This window comes from Penicillium paradoxum (genome assembly GCF_028828445.1).
Source record: "Penicillium paradoxum strain IBT 22861 chromosome Unknown utg000002l_segment0_segment0, whole genome shotgun sequence".
In the NCBI taxonomy this organism is placed as follows: Eukaryota; Fungi; Ascomycota; class Eurotiomycetes; order Eurotiales; family Aspergillaceae; genus Penicillium; species Penicillium paradoxum.
In genome coordinates, this window is record NW_026643180.1 from 4401117 (window position 1) to 4419748 (window position 18632).

At 50.1% G+C, this 18632-nt stretch overlaps 9 protein-coding genes across 9 annotated transcripts; 3 read left to right on the top strand and 6 right to left on the bottom strand.

Moving 5' to 3' along the window:
* Positions 1-708: 708 nt before the first annotated feature.
* On the bottom strand, positions 709-1921 carry N7457_001553 (uncharacterized protein; the record flags this gene model as incomplete). The annotated part of the gene is made up of 4 exons (XM_057172599.1): positions 709-787; positions 846-1102; positions 1152-1378; positions 1426-1921. The coding sequence occupies 4 exons, from the start codon at positions 1919-1921 to the stop codon at positions 709-711; spliced, it is 1059 nt and encodes a 352-aa protein (XP_057036502.1).
* A 910-nt stretch (positions 1922-2831) lies between these two features.
* Positions 2832-3820, top strand: N7457_001554 (uncharacterized protein; the record flags this gene model as incomplete). The annotated part of the gene is made up of 2 exons (XM_057172600.1): positions 2832-2903; positions 2981-3820. 2 exons carry the CDS (start codon positions 2832-2834, stop codon positions 3818-3820), a joined length of 912 nt encoding a protein of 303 aa, XP_057036503.1.
* Positions 3821-3955: 135 nt separating this feature from the next.
* On the bottom strand, positions 3956-5547 carry N7457_001555 (isovaleryl-CoA dehydrogenase; the record flags this gene model as incomplete). Its single annotated transcript, XM_057172601.1, has 6 exons — positions 3956-4370; positions 4423-4700; positions 4760-4995; positions 5059-5153; positions 5221-5308; positions 5370-5547. The coding sequence occupies 6 exons, from the start codon at positions 5545-5547 to the stop codon at positions 3956-3958; spliced, it is 1290 nt and encodes a 429-aa protein (XP_057036504.1).
* Positions 5548-6042: 495 nt separating this feature from the next.
* N7457_001556 (putative 3-methylcrotonyl-CoA carboxylase, beta subunit (MccB)) lies at positions 6043-7860 on the top strand (the record flags this gene model as incomplete). Its single annotated transcript, XM_057172602.1, has 2 exons — positions 6043-7496; positions 7566-7860. 2 exons carry the CDS (start codon positions 6043-6045, stop codon positions 7858-7860), a joined length of 1749 nt encoding a protein of 582 aa, XP_057036505.1.
* Positions 7861-8536: 676 nt separating this feature from the next.
* On the bottom strand, positions 8537-9618 carry N7457_001557 (uncharacterized protein; the record flags this gene model as incomplete). Its single annotated transcript, XM_057172603.1, has 7 exons — positions 8537-8960; positions 9039-9048; positions 9105-9133; positions 9182-9204; positions 9258-9337; positions 9509-9540; positions 9608-9618. The coding sequence occupies 7 exons, from the start codon at positions 9616-9618 to the stop codon at positions 8537-8539; spliced, it is 609 nt and encodes a 202-aa protein (XP_057036506.1).
* A 1514-nt stretch (positions 9619-11132) lies between these two features.
* yop1 (putative membrane biogenesis protein (Yop1)) lies at positions 11133-12145 on the top strand (the record flags this gene model as incomplete). Its single annotated transcript, XM_057172604.1, has 6 exons — positions 11133-11186; positions 11367-11573; positions 11641-11649; positions 11793-11856; positions 11910-11967; positions 12022-12145. 6 exons carry the CDS (start codon positions 11133-11135, stop codon positions 12143-12145), a joined length of 516 nt encoding a protein of 171 aa, XP_057036507.1.
* An 849-nt stretch (positions 12146-12994) lies between these two features.
* Positions 12995-13420, bottom strand: N7457_001559 (uncharacterized protein; the record flags this gene model as incomplete). Its single annotated transcript, XM_057172605.1, has 2 exons — positions 12995-13171; positions 13238-13420. The coding sequence occupies 2 exons, from the start codon at positions 13418-13420 to the stop codon at positions 12995-12997; spliced, it is 360 nt and encodes a 119-aa protein (XP_057036508.1).
* Positions 13421-13792: 372 nt separating this feature from the next.
* On the bottom strand, positions 13793-15664 carry N7457_001560 (putative amino acid permease; the record flags this gene model as incomplete). The annotated part of the gene is made up of 5 exons (XM_057172606.1): positions 13793-15053; positions 15117-15277; positions 15328-15334; positions 15385-15442; positions 15496-15664. 5 exons carry the CDS (start codon positions 15662-15664, stop codon positions 13793-13795), a joined length of 1656 nt encoding a protein of 551 aa, XP_057036509.1.
* Positions 15665-16265: 601 nt separating this feature from the next.
* Positions 16266-17551, bottom strand: N7457_001561 (aromatic alcohol reductase; the record flags this gene model as incomplete). Its single annotated transcript, XM_057172607.1, has 4 exons — positions 16266-16643; positions 16719-17045; positions 17114-17398; positions 17465-17551. The coding sequence occupies 4 exons, from the start codon at positions 17549-17551 to the stop codon at positions 16266-16268; spliced, it is 1077 nt and encodes a 358-aa protein (XP_057036510.1).
* Positions 17552-18632: the final 1081 nt, after the last annotated feature.

Here is an 18632-nt window from a genome sequence, read left to right on the forward strand (position 1 = left end):
ATATAGGAGTGGTAAAGGGGAAGAGAGGGTAATGATTATAAAGTGGAAGTTTCAACGCCTAGAAGAAGGGAGTTCTAGGATTTAATGCCTATCCTCTAAGGCATTAACATTATCGACCTTAGGAAAGATTAAAACTTAGAAGAATGCAAGTGCTTTACTTACTAAAGGCTCTGTTATCCATAGTAATTGAGGTAGTCATATTTTCTGCTAGCAAATATCTAGCCAAGGGAGGGGGAGCCTCTGCACAGGTACCACCCTAAAATTATTAAGCAAGGTGCAGATATCTAACTAACATTTCATGGCAGCTATCGGCTCGCGATGACTCCGGGGTGTGATTGTCGATGATTGGCGTCTAACCACCCTCGTGACGAACGTGTACGCGAGAAGGGTAATGCCCGAATATGGAAAACATCTCTGGTTCGTCAGGACTCATAGTGTCCTCCTCACATGCTTGCATTAACTCGAAATCCACCATTGTTACAGCATTGGTTTGCGGATCATATAAGACATTATGCATCCCGGAGTCGATAACAATGGTTGACGCTCGCCTAAGGACCTTGATAGCCTTGTAAATCTCTGAACGTATGTGCTCCTTGACGCTTCCAGAAAGTTGGTTCCATTGCTTGTCGAGCCGTTCCCCAGCAACCTTTGTCATCACAATGATATAACCCTGGGGAAAGATCGAAGAGCAACAGATCTTGCCGATGCTTAGTAGGGAGGGAAAAAATCGAAACCAGCTAGACGTTGCGCATGGATGTTCTCATAAGTCCTCGCTTCGTCAGCAAACCTACAGAATAGAAGTATTAGCGATTGAGATACTAGGCTACAAGGACATAGTAACAGACCGTTCGACTCTAGACGGTGACCAGCATTTCGCGATAGCCGGTTTTCCATCCCATGTGACTTCATAAATCGCCTTGGCGGAGGATTGCTGGATATTGCTCTTGCAATTTACGAACGTCGTTGCAATACCGTTATCGGCCCCGTAAAGGATTGACGACGAGCCAAGCATGTCCGATGTCTCCTCCTTGCTGCCGATTTGGTTGCGGAAAGCGGATAGACGAATAGATGGTTGGAGTGAAGGGCCCGTCGGGACGCGGAGCTAGGGTCTGATATTACGAAATTGCCGCTGTTATAACTGGAAAACTCACCTGGGCGATGTTGAAGTTAGGGGGTTCAATAAATTTCCAATCTTTGGAAGCCATTACACCTAGCGCCAAGAAGCACTGCCGGAGACTGGGGTTCGATGTGTCTCTTGCAATCGGTAACGACATATCAAAGTGATAAGGAGCTGTTCTGCGGATGAAGACCGTCCACTCGTATGTCGACAAAAATCCAAACTTAAGCTTACTCGACCGCATGTATTTGACGAGTTGGGCTGAGGAACGGTTAACAGGGTCGTAAATAAGGTTCAACTGGACTTACCAATATGATGCTGGATGCCGATTAAACGTGGATAACCTCCGCGAATGGAATAGTCCTCAAGTTCAACTGTCCAGAAAGACTTGAGTTCTCCGACAACCGCTGGGCGAGGTGGTCCCGTTGTGTTAAACATAGTGATATCAGGCACTTGACTCGTGTCCGTTGGCCCTGCCGAGGACTGATAATCACCGAACTTTAAGTGGGAGAGGCCAGTTGTGGCAAACACTTTCGAAACTGGGTCACATACATTCTTGGAGAACCTTCCGGTCAGACCAAGTTCGCTTCCAACAACATAGCTTTCTGATATATCATCCGTGTAAGGCACAGGATGGCTCAGATCTAAAGAATCGGATACTTCGAGAACATCCTGTTTAAAGCTCTGCCATTCATGGAAAAACCGTAACGAGATAACCTCAGATGAGTTGGAGACATAACGAGTACCATTTATCGTGGTGAGGGGAGGGACGGTTCGCAGAATCACCTGCGCCGCGGTCTCCATGACGGAGGCCCCGGAAAGTAAATCTGACATGGTCAGTCAAACCGCTGGTACGTTGATAGGACGATGATAGGGACGGAAATTGAGGGAAAAGCGGGTGGTGGAGCAAGGGAAAGAGAAAGGAGAATATAGGTGAAGTAGGTACGGAGTACCGATAGCGAGTATAGCTGCGGATAGACTCCAAGGAAATCGCTCACTAAGCAGAAGCATAAAGCCATCATTAAGATGTCAAGGTTAATAGATATAGGCGATTTAATAGTATGAAAAAGGCATCAGCACGCCGACTTGTGTGCAGGAACAGCTATACTATACTGGCATAGCTGAGGGGGTGTGTCGGAGCAAGAGGTCGGCATACCAGAAGATCAGTTTATCCTGTATATGCAGTATTGTGATATTGGTAAGATAGTCATATATCCTGCGAGAATAGTGGATACAGAAATACAGGGTTTTTAACATCCTTGATTGGACCCCTATTTTACTGAGTACGACATCGATTGGCATCATCGTCTTTGGTTTCAACACATTAAACATGGGAACCAGGAAGCCTTCCAAGATTGACTCTGTACAGAGTAAAACTATTCATTGAAAATCCCCATGTTGGTCAGTTCGAAGGGTTCTCGACTAGTCCGGAAATAGTCCCACGCCATTAGAACAATGAACCCCTGGTGACTATATAGATCTGGAGAAATGCCAAGGCTTATGTTAGCAGGATTGCCAATCTTCTTCAATGCACGAGCAGTCCGATCTTCATTCCGTCACCTCAGCCGGGCATCCTTGTTTTGCTTGCGCTGTATATTTCTATACTCAATTTGCTTGTGTTCGACCCTCGTCATTCATTTAACAGACATCATTTTTCTTGAACCCCTTCGCCACTGGATCTCTTCCAACTTTTTTTTTCTCGGTACCCTCCAACATGTCCGACGACGATGAGTACTACGAGTTCGAGGAGGATTATATGTATGAGGATTTAGTCCCCGACATGGTGGTTAGTACATCTTCCGAGGCGACACATAATGCGACTTGCGCCCTTAACGCTCTAAGAGCAAAACAACGTCAATTCAGACCACTAATAAGCCCTTGCCTATCCAGGACGACCTCGCTGCTTCCTCACATTACGAAGCCGCCCTGTATGAAGACCCAGGAATTGACGTCGAAGACTATTTCAGCGACTGGGACTACTATTCGGACGATTACCATGACGATGACGCAACGGCCGAGAAAAGCGCAGAGCGAAGGAAAAGAACTGCAATGGCGGCGAGAGCCAAACGCCTAGCAGAACCATCTCTCCAGACAGCGCCAACCTCCGCGATCGCACCGGTCAAGTCGTCTGTTGTCCCGGATATCAGCTCGTTCCAGGGTGTGGTGTGGAAAACACCCGCCCTGGATCGGGACCAGGACGTCGCCATTCTATACGAGCCGGACACGGGCGATAAAGTCGCCCTCCTGGAGAATTGGCGGGAGGTTTTCAAGTCGGCTCAGCCGGCGCTGGATAAGTCGCGCTTGAAAAAGCGGCGGGTGGAGGAATCCCGGATCGCAGACTCGGCTCTGGTCGACAATGACATATCTGCCGGCGACAGTGCTGACGACGAGTCCGAGGGCTCGGATGAAATGTCCGATGTACCCTCGTTGGACACTTCAGGCGTTGATACTGGCGATATATCCAACACAAAGACACACCCGAAGCCGGAAATTGTCCGTTCGCTGAGACTGGCATCGCCGCCCCAGGTTGTGATTCCGTTGAAAAGAGGACTTAAACGGAAGACCACGGTGCGGCAGGATGAGCCTGACGAGGATGCAGCGCCGCCTCGCTCAAAGAAGGTTGAAACGCGCAAGGGCGGTGTCCGTGGGACTAAACAGCCCTCGGCTCCGCCTGTGCGCAGGTCAACTCGGCAGAAGAAGTAGCCAGGACGGGCTGGGTTGGTAATGTTAGACCCAGGGGGGCCATTTATGACATCTACAACGATCCAAATGAATCTCAATGCATCCGATCTCTATATAGACGGCATCCTGTCAAATAAATTAATTTTTGTATCTCTCTTAAGCATACTCTTTGTTAAATGCGCGGCCGATGACCATCCGGCGAATCTCGCTTGTCCCAGCACCAATCTCATACAACTTCGCATCCCGCAGAAGTCGCCCAGCTGGGATCTCATTGATATATCCACTTCCTCCCATCAGCTGGATGGCATCGAGCGTGCACTCAGTCGCGCGTTCAGCAGCGTAAAGGATTGCACCAGCACAGTCCTGAGTGCGAACGGTCATCTCACCAGGCGCTGTAGCAGCGTTGTCCACCTGGCGGGCCGTGGCATAGGTGTACGCACGCGACGCTGCCAACTTAGTATACATATCGGCAAGCTTGCCTTGGATCAGTTGGTTGTGGGCGATCGGGGCACCGAACTGCTTGCGAACGTGTGTGTAAGGAAGCACGAGGTCAAGCGCAGCTTGCATAATTCTTCAGATTGTTAGGATGAGAAAGGTATTTCTGTAGATATGGGATTACTCACCCTAGGGGTCCTGCACTCAGGACAAGTCGCTCCAGATCCAAGCCCTCCATCAGGACACGGACACCGCGGTTCACCTCACCTAGCAGGTTCTCGCGGGGAACGAAGACGTCCTCGAAGATGAGCTCGCCAGTGTTAGAGCCGCGCATGCCCAGCTTGTCTAGTTTGCGGGCACACGAGAAGCCCTTGAAGTTCTTCTCGACCAGGAACGCTGTAATGCCCTTAGAGCCAAGTTCAGGCTCTGTCTTAGCGTAAACCACGATGTAATCGGCATCGGGCCCCTGTGAGAGAAGGTGGTGAGTAATGCGTTCAATCCATATATACCAACAAGGCAACTTACATTCGTAATCCACATCTTGGTTCCGTTCAAGACCCAGCCTCCGTCAACTTCCTTCGCCGTGGTCTTCATGCTGACTACATCAGAGCCAGCTGAGTGCTCCGACATTGCCAGAGCTCCGACCTTCTCTCCTGAGAGAAGGCCGGGGAGAATGCGCTCTTTTTGTTCCGCCGAGCCATTGAGGGAGATCTGGTTCACGCAAAGCTGGGAGTGGGCAGCATAGGAGAGACCGATGCTTCCTTTGATTCATATCCAAGTCAGATAGACCGTTCAAAGAAACTCTGGGTAGGGGGATTTCTTACCGGATGCTCGGCTAATCTCTTCCATTACCACACAATGTGCCTGATAGCCCATTCCCAAGCCACCGTATTCCTCGTTCGCTGTAACACCGAGGAACCTTCATCGCAGTTAGTGACACACCCTCTTCTCGAGATCATGATCTGGCACATTCATAGAACACCTACCCGGCATCACCCATTTTCCTCCACATCTCCGCTGGGAACTCATTCTGCTCGTCCGTCTTTGCCGCAACGTCGGCTGGAATTTCGCGCCCTGTGGCAGTGTTAGAACTGCAATTTAGGTAGTATTATAGACATCATGAGGGGTCACATACTTGTGAACTCTTGAACGCGCTCTCGGAGCTCCAGTAGATCCTCCTCGGACGGGGGAACAAAGCCCGCCGGGTGCTTCGTTGAGATGGAGCGGAAACATGGGGTAAGTGCGGGGATGCGGTTCAGCCGCAACGTGCGCGTTGATGTGCGAAGTAGAGAGGGGAGGGCTAGGGAGGCCATGATGAGAGAATCTATGTAAAATGCAAAATCCCGCGGATTGTCTTTGGGGATGTGGACCTCTTAAGTATGTTAGGAGTCTCACGCAGGGGGACGGCAGTCCTCGGCGCGCTATCGAGGTCCAGTTGTTATACTATGAGATTTGATATCTTGATGCTCAACTCCTGCGATTGTTAAATTTATAGACGATACTATCAATCAGCTATCATCAGAACAATTGAATTCGCTATAGTATATTCTTTTGCTCTCGACAATTGACCTTGATCTGTTGACTTCTTGAACATTCCCATGATGCCCCTCGGGTAGAAGCGGCAATCGTCGCACCTCCGCATTTGGGGTCAACTCCAAGCTTTGTGCCTCGCTTCTGTTCTCCCACCATTCATACGGGTTTAAATACTTTGCCATATTCGTCTATATTCACAGATCACTCTCCTTCTGACTTGAGCTAAGCTCTGCCATCCTCATCTCAAAGCCAACGACTCCACAAACTTCCCCGCAATGCGTGCCGCGTCCCCGCTTGTCCTTCGGAGCTGGGGTTCACGACTTGGACTACGCAAATATCAGCCCAGCTCATTGTGCCAATTACGAATAATCAACCGGCCTGCAAATAGAACAGTAGCCAACTATACACACCCCCATCATGCCTCAGCCCTCTCCGTCCTCCCCACAGCTGTGGATACCTCCTCACAGGAGTACCGCGAAAATAGCCAACAGATGCAAGAGCTCCTAGACCGAATGAACAGCCTACATACAACAATCGCCCGCGGGGGTCCCGAAAAGGCACGCGAGAAGCACATCGCGCGAGGCAAAATGCTTGCTCGAGACCGTATCTCCGCCCTAGTTGACCCAGGCACCTCCTTCATGGAGTTATCAGCGCTAGCAGGACACGGAGTGTACGAGGGCGACGATGTCCCAGCTGGTGGCATCATCACTGGAATTGGAATGGTCGAGGGTGTTAACTGCATGATCATTGCCAACGACAGCACCGTCAAGGGCGGTACCTACTACCCAATCACAGTGAAGAAGCACCTGCGCGCACAGGCAATTGCGCAAGAGAACCGCCTGCCCTGCATCTACCTCGTAGACTCCGGTGGTGCAAACCTGCCTCATCAGGCAGATGTATTCCCAGACCGTGATCACTTCGGCCGCATTTTCTTCAACCAGGCCCGCATGAGCTCTCTCGGCATCCCACAGCTGTCCGTTGTTATGGGGCCGTGCACAGCGGGTGGCGCATATGTGCCTGCTATGAGCGATGAGACCATCATCGTCGAGAATCAAGGTACCATTTTCCTGGCCGGCCCACCTCTCGTCAAGGCCGCGACAGGTGAGGAGGTTTCCGCTGAAGATCTAGGCGGTGGCCAACTGCATTCGTCTATATCTGGTGTTACGGATTACTTGGCCGTCGATGATGCTCACGCTCTTGTCCTTGTCCGTCGATCCGTCGCGAATCTCAATTATCCTCCCACCACTGCTCCGCTACAGCTTGAGAATGGTAATGGGGATTCACTTGTTGTCAAAGAACCGCTGTACGACCCTAATGAGCTAAACGGAATTGTTGGCACGAACCTGCGCCGCCAGATCCCCGTGCACGAAGTCATCGCGCGAATCGTTGACGGCAGTGAATTTGCCGAGTTCAAGCGTGACTATGGTTCAACATTGGTGACGGGCTTTGCACGCATCCACGGCCATCGCGTCGGTATTGTCGCTAATAATGGAATCCTGTTCTCCGAGTCCTCGCTCAAGGGAGCACACTTCATTGAGCTGTGTGCTCAACGGCGGATCCCTCTCGTCTTTTTACAAAACATCTCAGGCTTCATGGTTGGCGCTGATGCCGAGAAAGGCGGTATCGCAAAGAATGGTGCTAAGCTTGTCACCGCTGTTGCATGCGCCGATGTCCCCAAGTTCACTGTTGTATTTGGATCCAGTGCTGGTGCGGGTAATTATGGCATGTGGTAAGTTACTCTCCCGGAGTCCAGCTTAAAAATCACTATCAGGTTCATCTCTAACGGCCGTTGCTTTAGTGGCCGTGCTTACTCTCCTCGCCTTCTCTTCATGTGGCCCAATGCTAAGATCGGCGTTATGGGGTCTGAGCAACTCTCTGCCGTCATGGAGGCTGTTGGACGGACTGCTGATCCAGCTTTGAAGGATCGCATTGACCGAGAATCCGAAGCGACATTCTCGTCAGCTCGGCTGTGGGACGATGGTATTATTCCCCCGTCTCAGACAAGGCACATGCTCGGGTTGGGTCTGTCGGCTGCACTCAGTGGGAAGGCTGAGCCAGATGTGCAGACCAGGTTTGGAGTGTTCCGAATGTAGGGCGTTCGCGGGATGGAGTAATATCTGCAAAGATGCTGTCACTATAAATAGGAGATGCCACAAAATGGAAGACTCATGCTTTAACTCACTTACCACAATCCTGCGCGTCCCAAGGCTTAGTGTATTGTAGCCTAATGTACTTGTAAAGCGCACGGTTCCTGAACATGGTCTATGGAGCGTACCGACAGAAAGGATTCTCGTAGCAGATATCATCTGCTACCACCACATGCTTCGAATGTTTCTTGCTTTGATGTAAGAAAGGTAGAGCTATATGCTGATCACCCAAGAGGTCTCACACAAGCCTATCCAGCGGACCAATAATAGCAAAAACAATATCAAAATAACAGAAAGCACTTTTTCCTCCATTTCATGAGTATAATCTTTAGAAGGTCCAGGTAAACCAAGCCATAAATATTTCAAATATAAAAGAAAGCGGACACCAATTGTGTACAGCACAAAAGAAAAGATACAAGTCTGTAGCGGCAAAACATGGTTCTATAGGAATGAGCAAAGACATATCGGCAACAGGCAGAAAGAACATCACTCATACATGACATGTCGAGATGCATAACAGCGGAGGCGGGGCATAGATCGCAGGGGGTCGTAGCGCATGAAAATGAAACAAGACAAGGAGGGGACTTTCCGGAGAAAGCACACGCCTCGAAATGTTTTTAGATCAGAGAATGACACATGGGCCGCGGCGGTTCTTCGGCTTGCGGTTATCTCTCTTCCGGTCGTGGCGGTTCGGGCCCTCACGCTTGCGATTGGGATCGCTGCTGCCTTTTGAGGCTTCGGAGTCTTTGCGGATGATCTGGCGGCACAGGTCGACGAAAACTTCGTTGACGTTTGCGCGGCGGCGCGCAGAGGTCTCGTAGTATGGCGCATTACCCCAGTTTTGGGATAGGCCGAAGGCGCGTGCGCGCGGTACGGCGCGGTCTTCTTCAAGATCGGATTTGTTGCCCACGATCACGATTGGAACGTTTTCGTCGTCTTTGATTCGGATGATTTGTTCGCGGAGCTCCGATAGTTCGTTTAGGGAGGACATGCTGGTGATGGAGAAGACGAGGAGGAATCCTTGGCCCTGTTTCATGTAGAGCTCTCTTTAAGAGGCATTGTTAGTATGGTGGATTGTTCTCGAGGTCGGTGCGTGGAGTCGGCGGGTTGGAGACTAGATTTACCTCATTGCGGCTGTAACAATTAGCTTCGAGCCTGCATTGAGGAATGCTGGTTAGGAAGTGACTTACTGAATTGTTCTGTTCCTGCGGTATCAAGACTGCGAAAATTTAGCATCATGCCATGTCCAAACGACCGATTTACTCACATCTCCAGTATACATTGTCGGCCCTGAGAATCTTCGTTAGCGGTCGGTTACTACTAGCGCATGATAGATAACTCACATCCACTTCAATCTGTTTCCTGTATGAATCCTCGATCGTCGGGTCGTAGCTTTCGATCCAGACATTTTGAACGAATTGGGCTAAACGTTTGATTGTTGATCAGCTGGAGAGCTCAGGGCAGGGCGTGGGGCATGGGAAACGGACCTGTTAAACAACTTTTTCCGACACCTCCTGTTATGAAATCGCATAAGAACGCCTATGGTCAGCCTGTGACCTATGGGAATATCTCAGGACTCAAGGCCGACGCTTACCAGCACCCAAAACAACAATATGGTATTCGCGTCTAAATGCAGCGCAAACAAACAATTAGAATGAGATCTTGGGGATTCGGGAATGATCGCAGAACTCACTGTGGCCGCATCGAGAAAGAATGTGTATCGATATTATTTAGAGGTAGTTTGGGAAACGAAATTGAAATTGTGCAAGACGAAGGTTAGAGTAGCTGCTGATCGTCCCACGTGGTATCACGAATCTCCAACGGCAGACAAATGGTGAATTGTGTGGGCTGATAACCGTCCCATATACCACAGCGTCGAATGCCTCAATTGCAGTGCAGCTCTGTAGATGGAAGAGCCAAGGAGGGCGGTATGCGGACCGGTTGCATCGGTGAATGGCCCGCCTTTTTCGTGCACGGATATGAAGGGTAATTCGAGGATCCACCGAGGATTTCAACACAAATAACGAAGAGATTGCTTAGAACAAGCTTAGGTCTTTCCGCATGGGATTTTGGAAGAAAGAAAATTGCCTGATAACGGGAATTAAACTAATAGAGGGCTGCGTTCCTGGACTCTCTGTCTTTTTGAGCCCTTGGCCCAATCACATCATCTGCCGAGATCGTCTCTGGCGGTCAGACACTCCCTGCAGTCACTTCTCGGCAATTCACATTTGATAGCTCGGTGCTTTTGTCGTTCGGGGGTCTCTCATCTTTCGCCAATTCCCAGTCTACGTCCACAGCCCTCACGTGTCTATCACGTGGGGGAGTGCGGCTTGGTCCCGAGGTCACCTGTTGAAGATGATACTCGGCATCCGTGAGTCTCCCAGTTGATACTTCACTTGGGGTGAAGATGGAAATCCGTGTTGAGTACTCCGTACAGGGTAATTGGTCCCTGATAATAAGCGGGGACAGATACTTCGTACATCACAAAGACTTGGACCTAGTGCTGCAGGGGTGATGGGGTGACAGGCCCACAGGAACTCCTCCCCCCGGCTTTCATGATACAAACTATAACAACGAAAATCATCAAACAGGCCAAATGCCTATGACAGAGCAAACAACTCTCGGTGATCTCAAGCCTGGGAAGCCGCGTACGTCATGTCGTAGAGGACTAAGTATCTCGGGGAGATCTGTGGAGATGAAAGCCGACTGGATGACTTGCTCGTGTAGTTTCGCCCAGAGTTTTTTTTTTCTTTGAGACCTGTTGAAATTCACAAAAACTTGAAGCTATTTGCATTGCAAGGGCCATGGGTGTGCCTGAACCCCTCAGCTAAGCCTTGGTACGTAATGTCCTGGGTATACTCCGTACTTACAGCTCCGGTAGACTCATATGTAGCACTCCGTACCCCGTACTCCATCCGGAGTAGTGGCCTTCCACCGGGGGACAGATGACCTTTCTCCACAGCCTAGGCCTCCTGGTGCAGATTGAACTAGTGATGTTATCAGTGAGCCGATCAAACCAATAGCAATCTGGTTTATGCAGCTTCACATGGCACCCACAGCGGATACGTCATGTGCATCACGTGACACACACAGGCTAGCCTCTGTCTCAGACTTGCCGCCAGCTTGACCAGTTGCATTCTCACCATCCCTCGCTCCATTGCCATCCTAACAGCTCTGTGACTTGTTTTTACCACAAACAACTCCTTCAATAAGCAAAAATGGCCTCTTTCCAGGAGCGTGCCCAGCACACCATCGCCCAGCTCGATAAGGAGGTACGTTCCCAGCTATTGTGTGTGTTTTGCTAGCGCTTCAAGTCTAGCCCTCGCCTGTTGGATGCAATACCTCGAAGCGCCAGCGACCGCATTTGCACTGAATATAACTGCATGAACTGATAGTCACTTCATCGTGCTATTGATTGTTGTGCTTTGGAGCTAACATGTGTTCTTTCATAGCTCTCCAAGTACCCTGTCCTGGCCAACCTTGAGCGTCAAACCAACGTCCCCAAGGTCTACGTTATCCTCGGCCTCGTCGGAATCTACTTCTTCCTTGTCTTCTTCAACATTGCTGGCGAGTTCCTCGTCAACTTTGCCGGTTTCCTGCTCCCCGGTTACTACTCCCTCCAGGCCCTTTTCACCTCGAGCACCAAGGATGATACCCAGGTAAGAATTTTTGCTCCCAACTTCTTCACTTCCATGTAACACCTGCTGACTATTCCGACTCTCACAGTGGCTTACTGTATGTTCCCATGATTCTCTTCCCCTTTTGTCGCAATCGTGCGGAAGTATGAGATCACTGCCGCCTTGGCCCTATCATACACCACCCACGTGACATATTTCCCAATCGCATAAGGCCGATGATTTTAACACATGATTTAATAGTACTGGGTTGTCTTCGCTTTCCTGACTGTTATTGAGAGCGCCATCAGCGCCGCTTACTGGTTCCGTACGTACTCACGAGACCATGATATTGCGCACTACTTTGCTAACGGTTGACAGCCTTCTACTACATCTTCAAGTTCGTTCTGATCCTGTGGATGGCTCTTCCCCAGACCAAGTATGTCACCCGCCCATAAATGTATGGTATACATTTACTGACCTATTTTTCCAGCGGTGCCCAAGTTGTCTTCCACTCCTTCCTCCAGCCCGTTCTTGGCCGTTTCTTCTCCAGCACCGGTACCTCCGCCAACCTCCGCGCCCAGGCTGAGGCTGCGAGCAAGCCCCACTCCACCTAAAGGGCTGGAGTCTTAACCCTCACCGGGGAATCGCAATGACAATATAGGCTCCGTGGAACCTTGGATGCGGGTCGCGGACCTCGATTCCCCGTGCCCGGCGAGGCACTATGCGCGAGACGAAGTTGTTGGCTCAAAGCTTCGTTGTCATGATTAAATAGGAGCACTTGAAGTTACCCGCAGATGAAATAGAGAGGGCCTGAGCAATTTTGCGACTGGCCCGTGGTTGGATATTCGCTGAATATGAGAATGTTCCTATCTTGGCCTTTGCCACTTTGTTGTACTCGAATGATTTAGTTGTTTAGTTCGTACATTTATTCGTACATTCATTATTGAGAATGTGTATGCAATTGTGTCCAAACTTCAACACGCAAATTACTTCGTTTCAGCTGTCCTTCGTTGCTGTTCAGGCGGCTTCTGGCCTAGAGCCTCTCATTACACAGTGTCGACCGTTGGCAAGCTGAGTCTCTACGCAAGTCCTATTCGTTGAGTCGGTTGCGCTAAGCTACGGAGCAAAGACAAACTCCAGTACCTTGCTTACAATCTCGCCACCACATTCCATAGAGGTCTTGTCAGTTGAGACGCCGTTATCCTAACATGAGGACCACCGGATACATTTCGGCTACCCATATCACCCAGCGTCCCTCCCTTCCCAAAGAACTGCAGCGAGAAATCGACCAAGCCACACACCTGACATTGATAACAACACGGTCAACGCCAGGGATTATCTCGCAGAAAGACGACCGAAGCTCGCTGATGACATCCTGCCCAGCACCAGACGAGTCAACGAGTATCCCCATCCGGTTTGAAATGTCCCTCTGAAGTAGCCATCTCAATCCCTTCTTTATGATGCTAAATCGCAACCACCTTAGCCCCCCTCGTCTGGTCATACTGAACGCCAAGATATCCCAATCCGCCGAGAGCAATCCACTCCCCTCTCTTGACACCAGAAGCAAGAAGCGCGCCGTAGACAGTCGCCCCAGGGCAGAAAGGAGGTGCCACCTCGTCATACGGAGTTGACTCGAGGATCTTTGAAACGCGCGTCCGCCTGCATATACTCCGCAAAGCCACCGTTGATAGTCAGTCTGAGCATACCAACCCGCTTCTCGCAGAGCTGCTGCCCCTGGTTCTTGCATGGATTGCAGGAGCCGCAGAAGCCGTATGTGTCGATTGATCCGACTCAGTCCACAACGGCGATGTTGGATTTGCTGGCTGAGGGACGTCGACTTCGCAGACTTCGTATCCTTCGTTGAAGTCTTTTACGACGGCAGCTTTCATGGGTTTGGGGATTTCGTCGGTTATTTTGGTCGTTGGGATCAAGATGATAGTTGTTATTTTGCGAGATCTAGACCGAAGACTAGGGCTTATCACACTACTAGATATAGCCCTTAAGTATAGGGTTTGATATCATTAAACTTCCCTGAAATTACAATGTCCAAGTGACATATTTCGATATCATTTTCTACGGGGATATTGCATGGATAACCGTCAAGTTCGTTTTGTTAGGTCAATTGAAATCTTGATGGATGAAACTTGATTCTCGGCTTTTCCCAATCCGGGGTGCCACAATGACCTATCTAGGTAGTAGTTCTCAGCCATGCTAGCTAGATTAACACGATTGACCAGAAACTAGCTATTGGGCAACATCCCTCACGACCGGTTGGCTTCAGCCATGTCCGTTTCCCCTCGTTCATTGTCCGGCTCATTCTTATCTGTCCACAGATCAGCCTCCTTGGGGTCAACATGCTTGCTGTGAACAGCAAGCTTGTGTCCAACCATCAAGATGATATAAACGGGGATGCTGATATACGAAGCAATGAAGGATTTGACGTTGAATGTCCGAACGCCCGAGTCAAAACTAAAGGAATCAAAGACAATAGTGACAGAGATGAACAGGCAGAGAAGGAGCCCCAAACAGGTTCCGATGAGACCGAAACGAGCTCTGAAAGCCAGAGCCTTATCGGGAACGCCTTGGGCCTTTCGCGCTCGAACGAAAGAGATGTGCGTGACGAGGATAGAAAACCATGTAAGCAGCCCGAGCATTGTGACCATGTCCACGAAGTACCCGAAGACAACCGTGGAGTCCTGGTGGACGTTGAGATAGGCGAGTGTTGCTGTAGATGAGCACACAGCCAACGCGTAGACTGGAACACCTCTCCTAGTTGTACGTGAAAGGAAAGCAGGCGCACGACGCTTTACTGCGAGGTCGCACATGGCCTTAGTCGCCAGGTAGAGATCGTAATCTGCGATCGATAGGACAAACAACAATATGCAGGCATTGAGCAAGTCCGGTAGCACAGAGATACCTGCAAGATACAGAGCTGCCACGAAAGCCGATGCGGCGGCCTCGTGAGAGGCGTGTCTATTAAAGGCCACGGACATCGTATCCTGAGGGACAATCATCCCAAGAAGAGTGATTGCCAGAAGATGGAAAACCATGATTCGGTAAAATGTATTCTTGAGAGCCTTCGAGGTAGCTTTGCGGACGTTTGGAAAATGCGCCATGCCAGCTCGCTCACTTCCGATATACGCAAATGTGGCTGATGACATTGTCGAGCATGTTATGTAGAATTTCTCCAATAATTCATTATTGTTAGAATGGTTCGCACCAAAAGCACCAGGGTACGACCAATATCGAAACCCTCTCATGTCATGGTCCGGTCCTCCTCCTAGCGCGATGACGGCGGACAATATCATGAGTCCTAGCATGACAACAAGTTTGAACGACGAAACATAAAACTCAATCTTACTCGGGAGGCGGTGATTGATGAAATTGAGAGTCACAATGACTGCAAGGAAGATCGAAATCCAGGCACCAGGATTGACTCGCTCCGCATCGACCCAATACGACACTACCAGTGCTGCAGCAGTAAGCTGGTTCGGGGTGACAATAGCATATTTCAGCCAAAAACTGGGGAAGAGGTCAGTGATCAGAGTCAAGCCGGTACCCATACTGCCATATAGGAAGACTTACATCCAACCCAAGCTGAATCCAAGTGCAGGATCACAAAACCGGACAGCTTGATCTGCCACAGTAACAGGTTTTGGCAACCATGAGCCCACCTCACCCAAGGCAGAGAGGACAAGGTACATAGCGAACCCAACCACGGTGTAGGAGAGTAGTATAGCTGCAGGCTATCACAAATCAATATTATTGTCCCTGGATATCCTCTGGAATGACTTACGCCGCTCCTGTATTGTGGTCAATTTCACGTTCGATATGAAGCAAATGTCGGTCTTACATGGATAATGCTCTTCCCGTCCCAACCATCAACCCCGTTCCAATGGCCGATCCGATAGCTGCGAACCTGTGTTAGAATGCCAGTCCTTGCCATAGGGGAGCAGATACCGACTGATGATGCTGATCTGGCGGGGTGACAACGACCCGTATATATCGGTGAAACCAAGTGCATGTTCAGTCTGCGGAGCTTGGGGAGTAACTGATGGGGCGATGGGTTCAGTGCGTATGGGCGTGAGCTCACAGGCAGAGGATCGGGATCCCGGCCGGCGTCGTGAAAACATATCTTATAGTATAGTTCAGAAAAATACAACTTTCTGACAGTCGAGGATCAACGAAGATATAGAACTCCAAACCGTTCCCAGAATGAGGGATCAGAAAGGGCATAAACATCCCCGCGAACCTTCGGGCGCTTAGATGAGAAGGATCCTGTCAGTGCGAATATGGGAAAGAACGAGGCACGACCGGTGGGATCACAGATCATTGGGATATATTTTCTATATGCAAGAATCCCATCATGGGATAGTCAAAATAGAAATAAACAAAAATAACAAAAATTTCCCAGGTATGCCAGCTCTAATGATTGCCACCAAGCCCATCGAGGAGGCACCAGAAGTGGCCAGCGTCTATCAAAGACCACAAGATCACAAACGCCGAAAAGAATATGTCGATTCAACACCTAAAAGGCACCAATCGGTTGCATACGGAATTCCATGCCCCCGTAACATGGGGCCAGAGGGAGAGGAGAGATATCATAAAAGTCTTTGTCAAATATTACCAACTAGGTAGCAGCGGTTCGGGAACGACTGGCGTTTGCATGGAACGGTCGCTGGCTGGATGAGGCGGAGGGGTAACGCGAGAGAAGTTGAATTCCTATTCATCAGTTCATCGCGACATGAGGGAGTCGCTCGACTCTGTGCGGGGGAATATGCGGGTGTAGAGGGAATCGCTGGACTCGGTGCGTGGGAAGTGACGTTGGTGCTTCCGTGAAATCACACGGTCGGTATAGACACCCTTGGCTGAGCCCCGAATAACTTGCTCGAGATACTCGCGGAAATCTGTGGGCTGGAAATCGGGGTACAAGTCCTGTGTAGTGTGGTAACCCAGATACTTGGCATATTCGGGGTTGTTGTCGCCGCGAATTCCCCAGGACAGTTGATATTCGGCCAGGTACCGGGGAATAAACTTGATTGGATCGAAGGGATAAGTCTCGCTGGCTTGTCGGGCCGCCACGACTCGGCTGCAGATGGTTTCCTCGGGCACCTGTGCTCCGGAAAAAAGAAAATTCCTGTTAGTCACACTCACTCATTCTGAGCCTGTCAGCCTGATGCGACTTACGTAGTTTCGGTCAATCTTCTCCTCGCTGAGTTCTTCCATCAGCTCGTAAATCTTATTTTGCGAAGAGACCAAGTTGTAGGCGAGAATCTTCTTGTTCAGGGTGCGGGGGTCGGAGATGATCATAGCCATGTAGCGACCGATGTCTCGCAAGTCGGTCAAAGCTGTGGGCATATTTCCATCACCAATAATCTCATCGTTGCCAGATGTCATGGCGTAGTCGACGCGCCCGGAGGGGAGGCGGGGGTAGGCCAGCTGGTACCACCAGCCGACATCGACGATAGTGTAGGGAACCCACAATTGGCGGATCTGGTTATAGACAATTTCTTTCTGTCAAGTGCGAAAAAAGAAACGTTGGTCAGTCCACTGACGATTGTACCATGCCACATTTCTCATACCTCGTCACGCAACCACATGACACCGCCCGGTGGGCAAACGGTGATGAAACCACATGGAACAAATCGCTTGACTCCTGTCTTCTTGGCTGCTTTGGCGAGGGGGATTTGGTCCTGTTGTTCGGCGGGTCCAACACAGCTAATCACCACATCGATCCCGGCCAACGCTTCGATGAGCTGCTCCTCTGGGGCCTTCAAGTCGCATTTCCGAATCTGGCATCCCCGATCCTGGAGGCGCGCGATGGCTGGCTTTTGAGCCGAAATAGGGCGGACAAGTGCGATGACCTCCTGTTGAGAGAACGAGACACCAATGGATTAGTCCGGGGTCAATTGGAGGAAGTTGGGGGCGCTTACAAAGTCACCGGCTTCCAACAAACCGTTGGCGATAGACCCTCCGGTTTCACCCGCTGCTCCAACCAGCAAAACCTTGGTCTTGGACATATTTATTGAGTAAGGAGACGATGAGATATCAGGAGTAGATGAAGGAGAAAATGGAGGGGTTGAAGATCGAAAAAGTGAAAGAGAAAGAGAAGCAGGGATTGGGTAACAGGTTTAGGACCTGACGACGTTATAAATTCCCAAGGCTCAACCCACTTTCTCATCCGCAGCAGTGGGTCGGTGGATGTTCCCCTCGTTTGAGGGGAGTGGTTTTTATTTTATTTTATTTTATTGTGCCCTGTCGGTGTCATTTTGGCTCATGACTCTTCGTCTCAGGGGTGTTGTAAAGAGTGTAAAGAGGGAAAATACCTCCTTTTCCTCCTTTGCCTCCTTTTCCTTCACGGGCCGACTCGGGAACAGGTCGGCCAACGTTACGTCATATTACGGCTTCCCGGGCCAAACCAAATGGGATAATGATGATGTTTGCTAATGAATGCCCATTCTTTCGGTATACATTGTCCAAGATAGAGAATCTCCAACCTTTCCTGATCATCTCCCACGGACTGCTTCTGTGGTCTCACCCGGGTGACTAAAAAAAAAGTACCTCGGATCACTCTCGGGCAAATCCAGAGCTAGTGAAAAAGCCCTCTATAAAACCCCCTAGTTTGCCGTGCAGGATCTTGAACACTCACGTCACAAATCCCGATCTGCATAGTCTCAGCTCGAAGTCAGGTTTCACGCAAGTGACGAAATGGCCAAGATTAGTCAGGGTCTCCATTCCATTGGTGGCGTCGCGCCCAAAAAATGGGGGTCTTTGGGGGGGAAAGATCTTGGGCGCCAATCATGGATGCTTCCCAGGTTGGCTGTACCTCTGATGCTGGATAGGACGATGCAATTGCACATGGGCTCACGGGTAACTGATTGCTTGTGACCTCCCTAGGAGCGAGCCTTGGGAGCTGATCGCAAATGAAAATCCTTGGAAGAAAGAGCCAAGGAGGGGCGCCAGCCACAACCGGGAGATCTGTGCCTGGCGGATTCCCTCAAATCTCCTTTTCGCACCAAGTGTATCCGGGGTCCGATTCGGTTTTGCGGGTGCCAGAAAGGCATCCATGGGTATTCCCATGGTTTGTCTTCATTTCCGGGG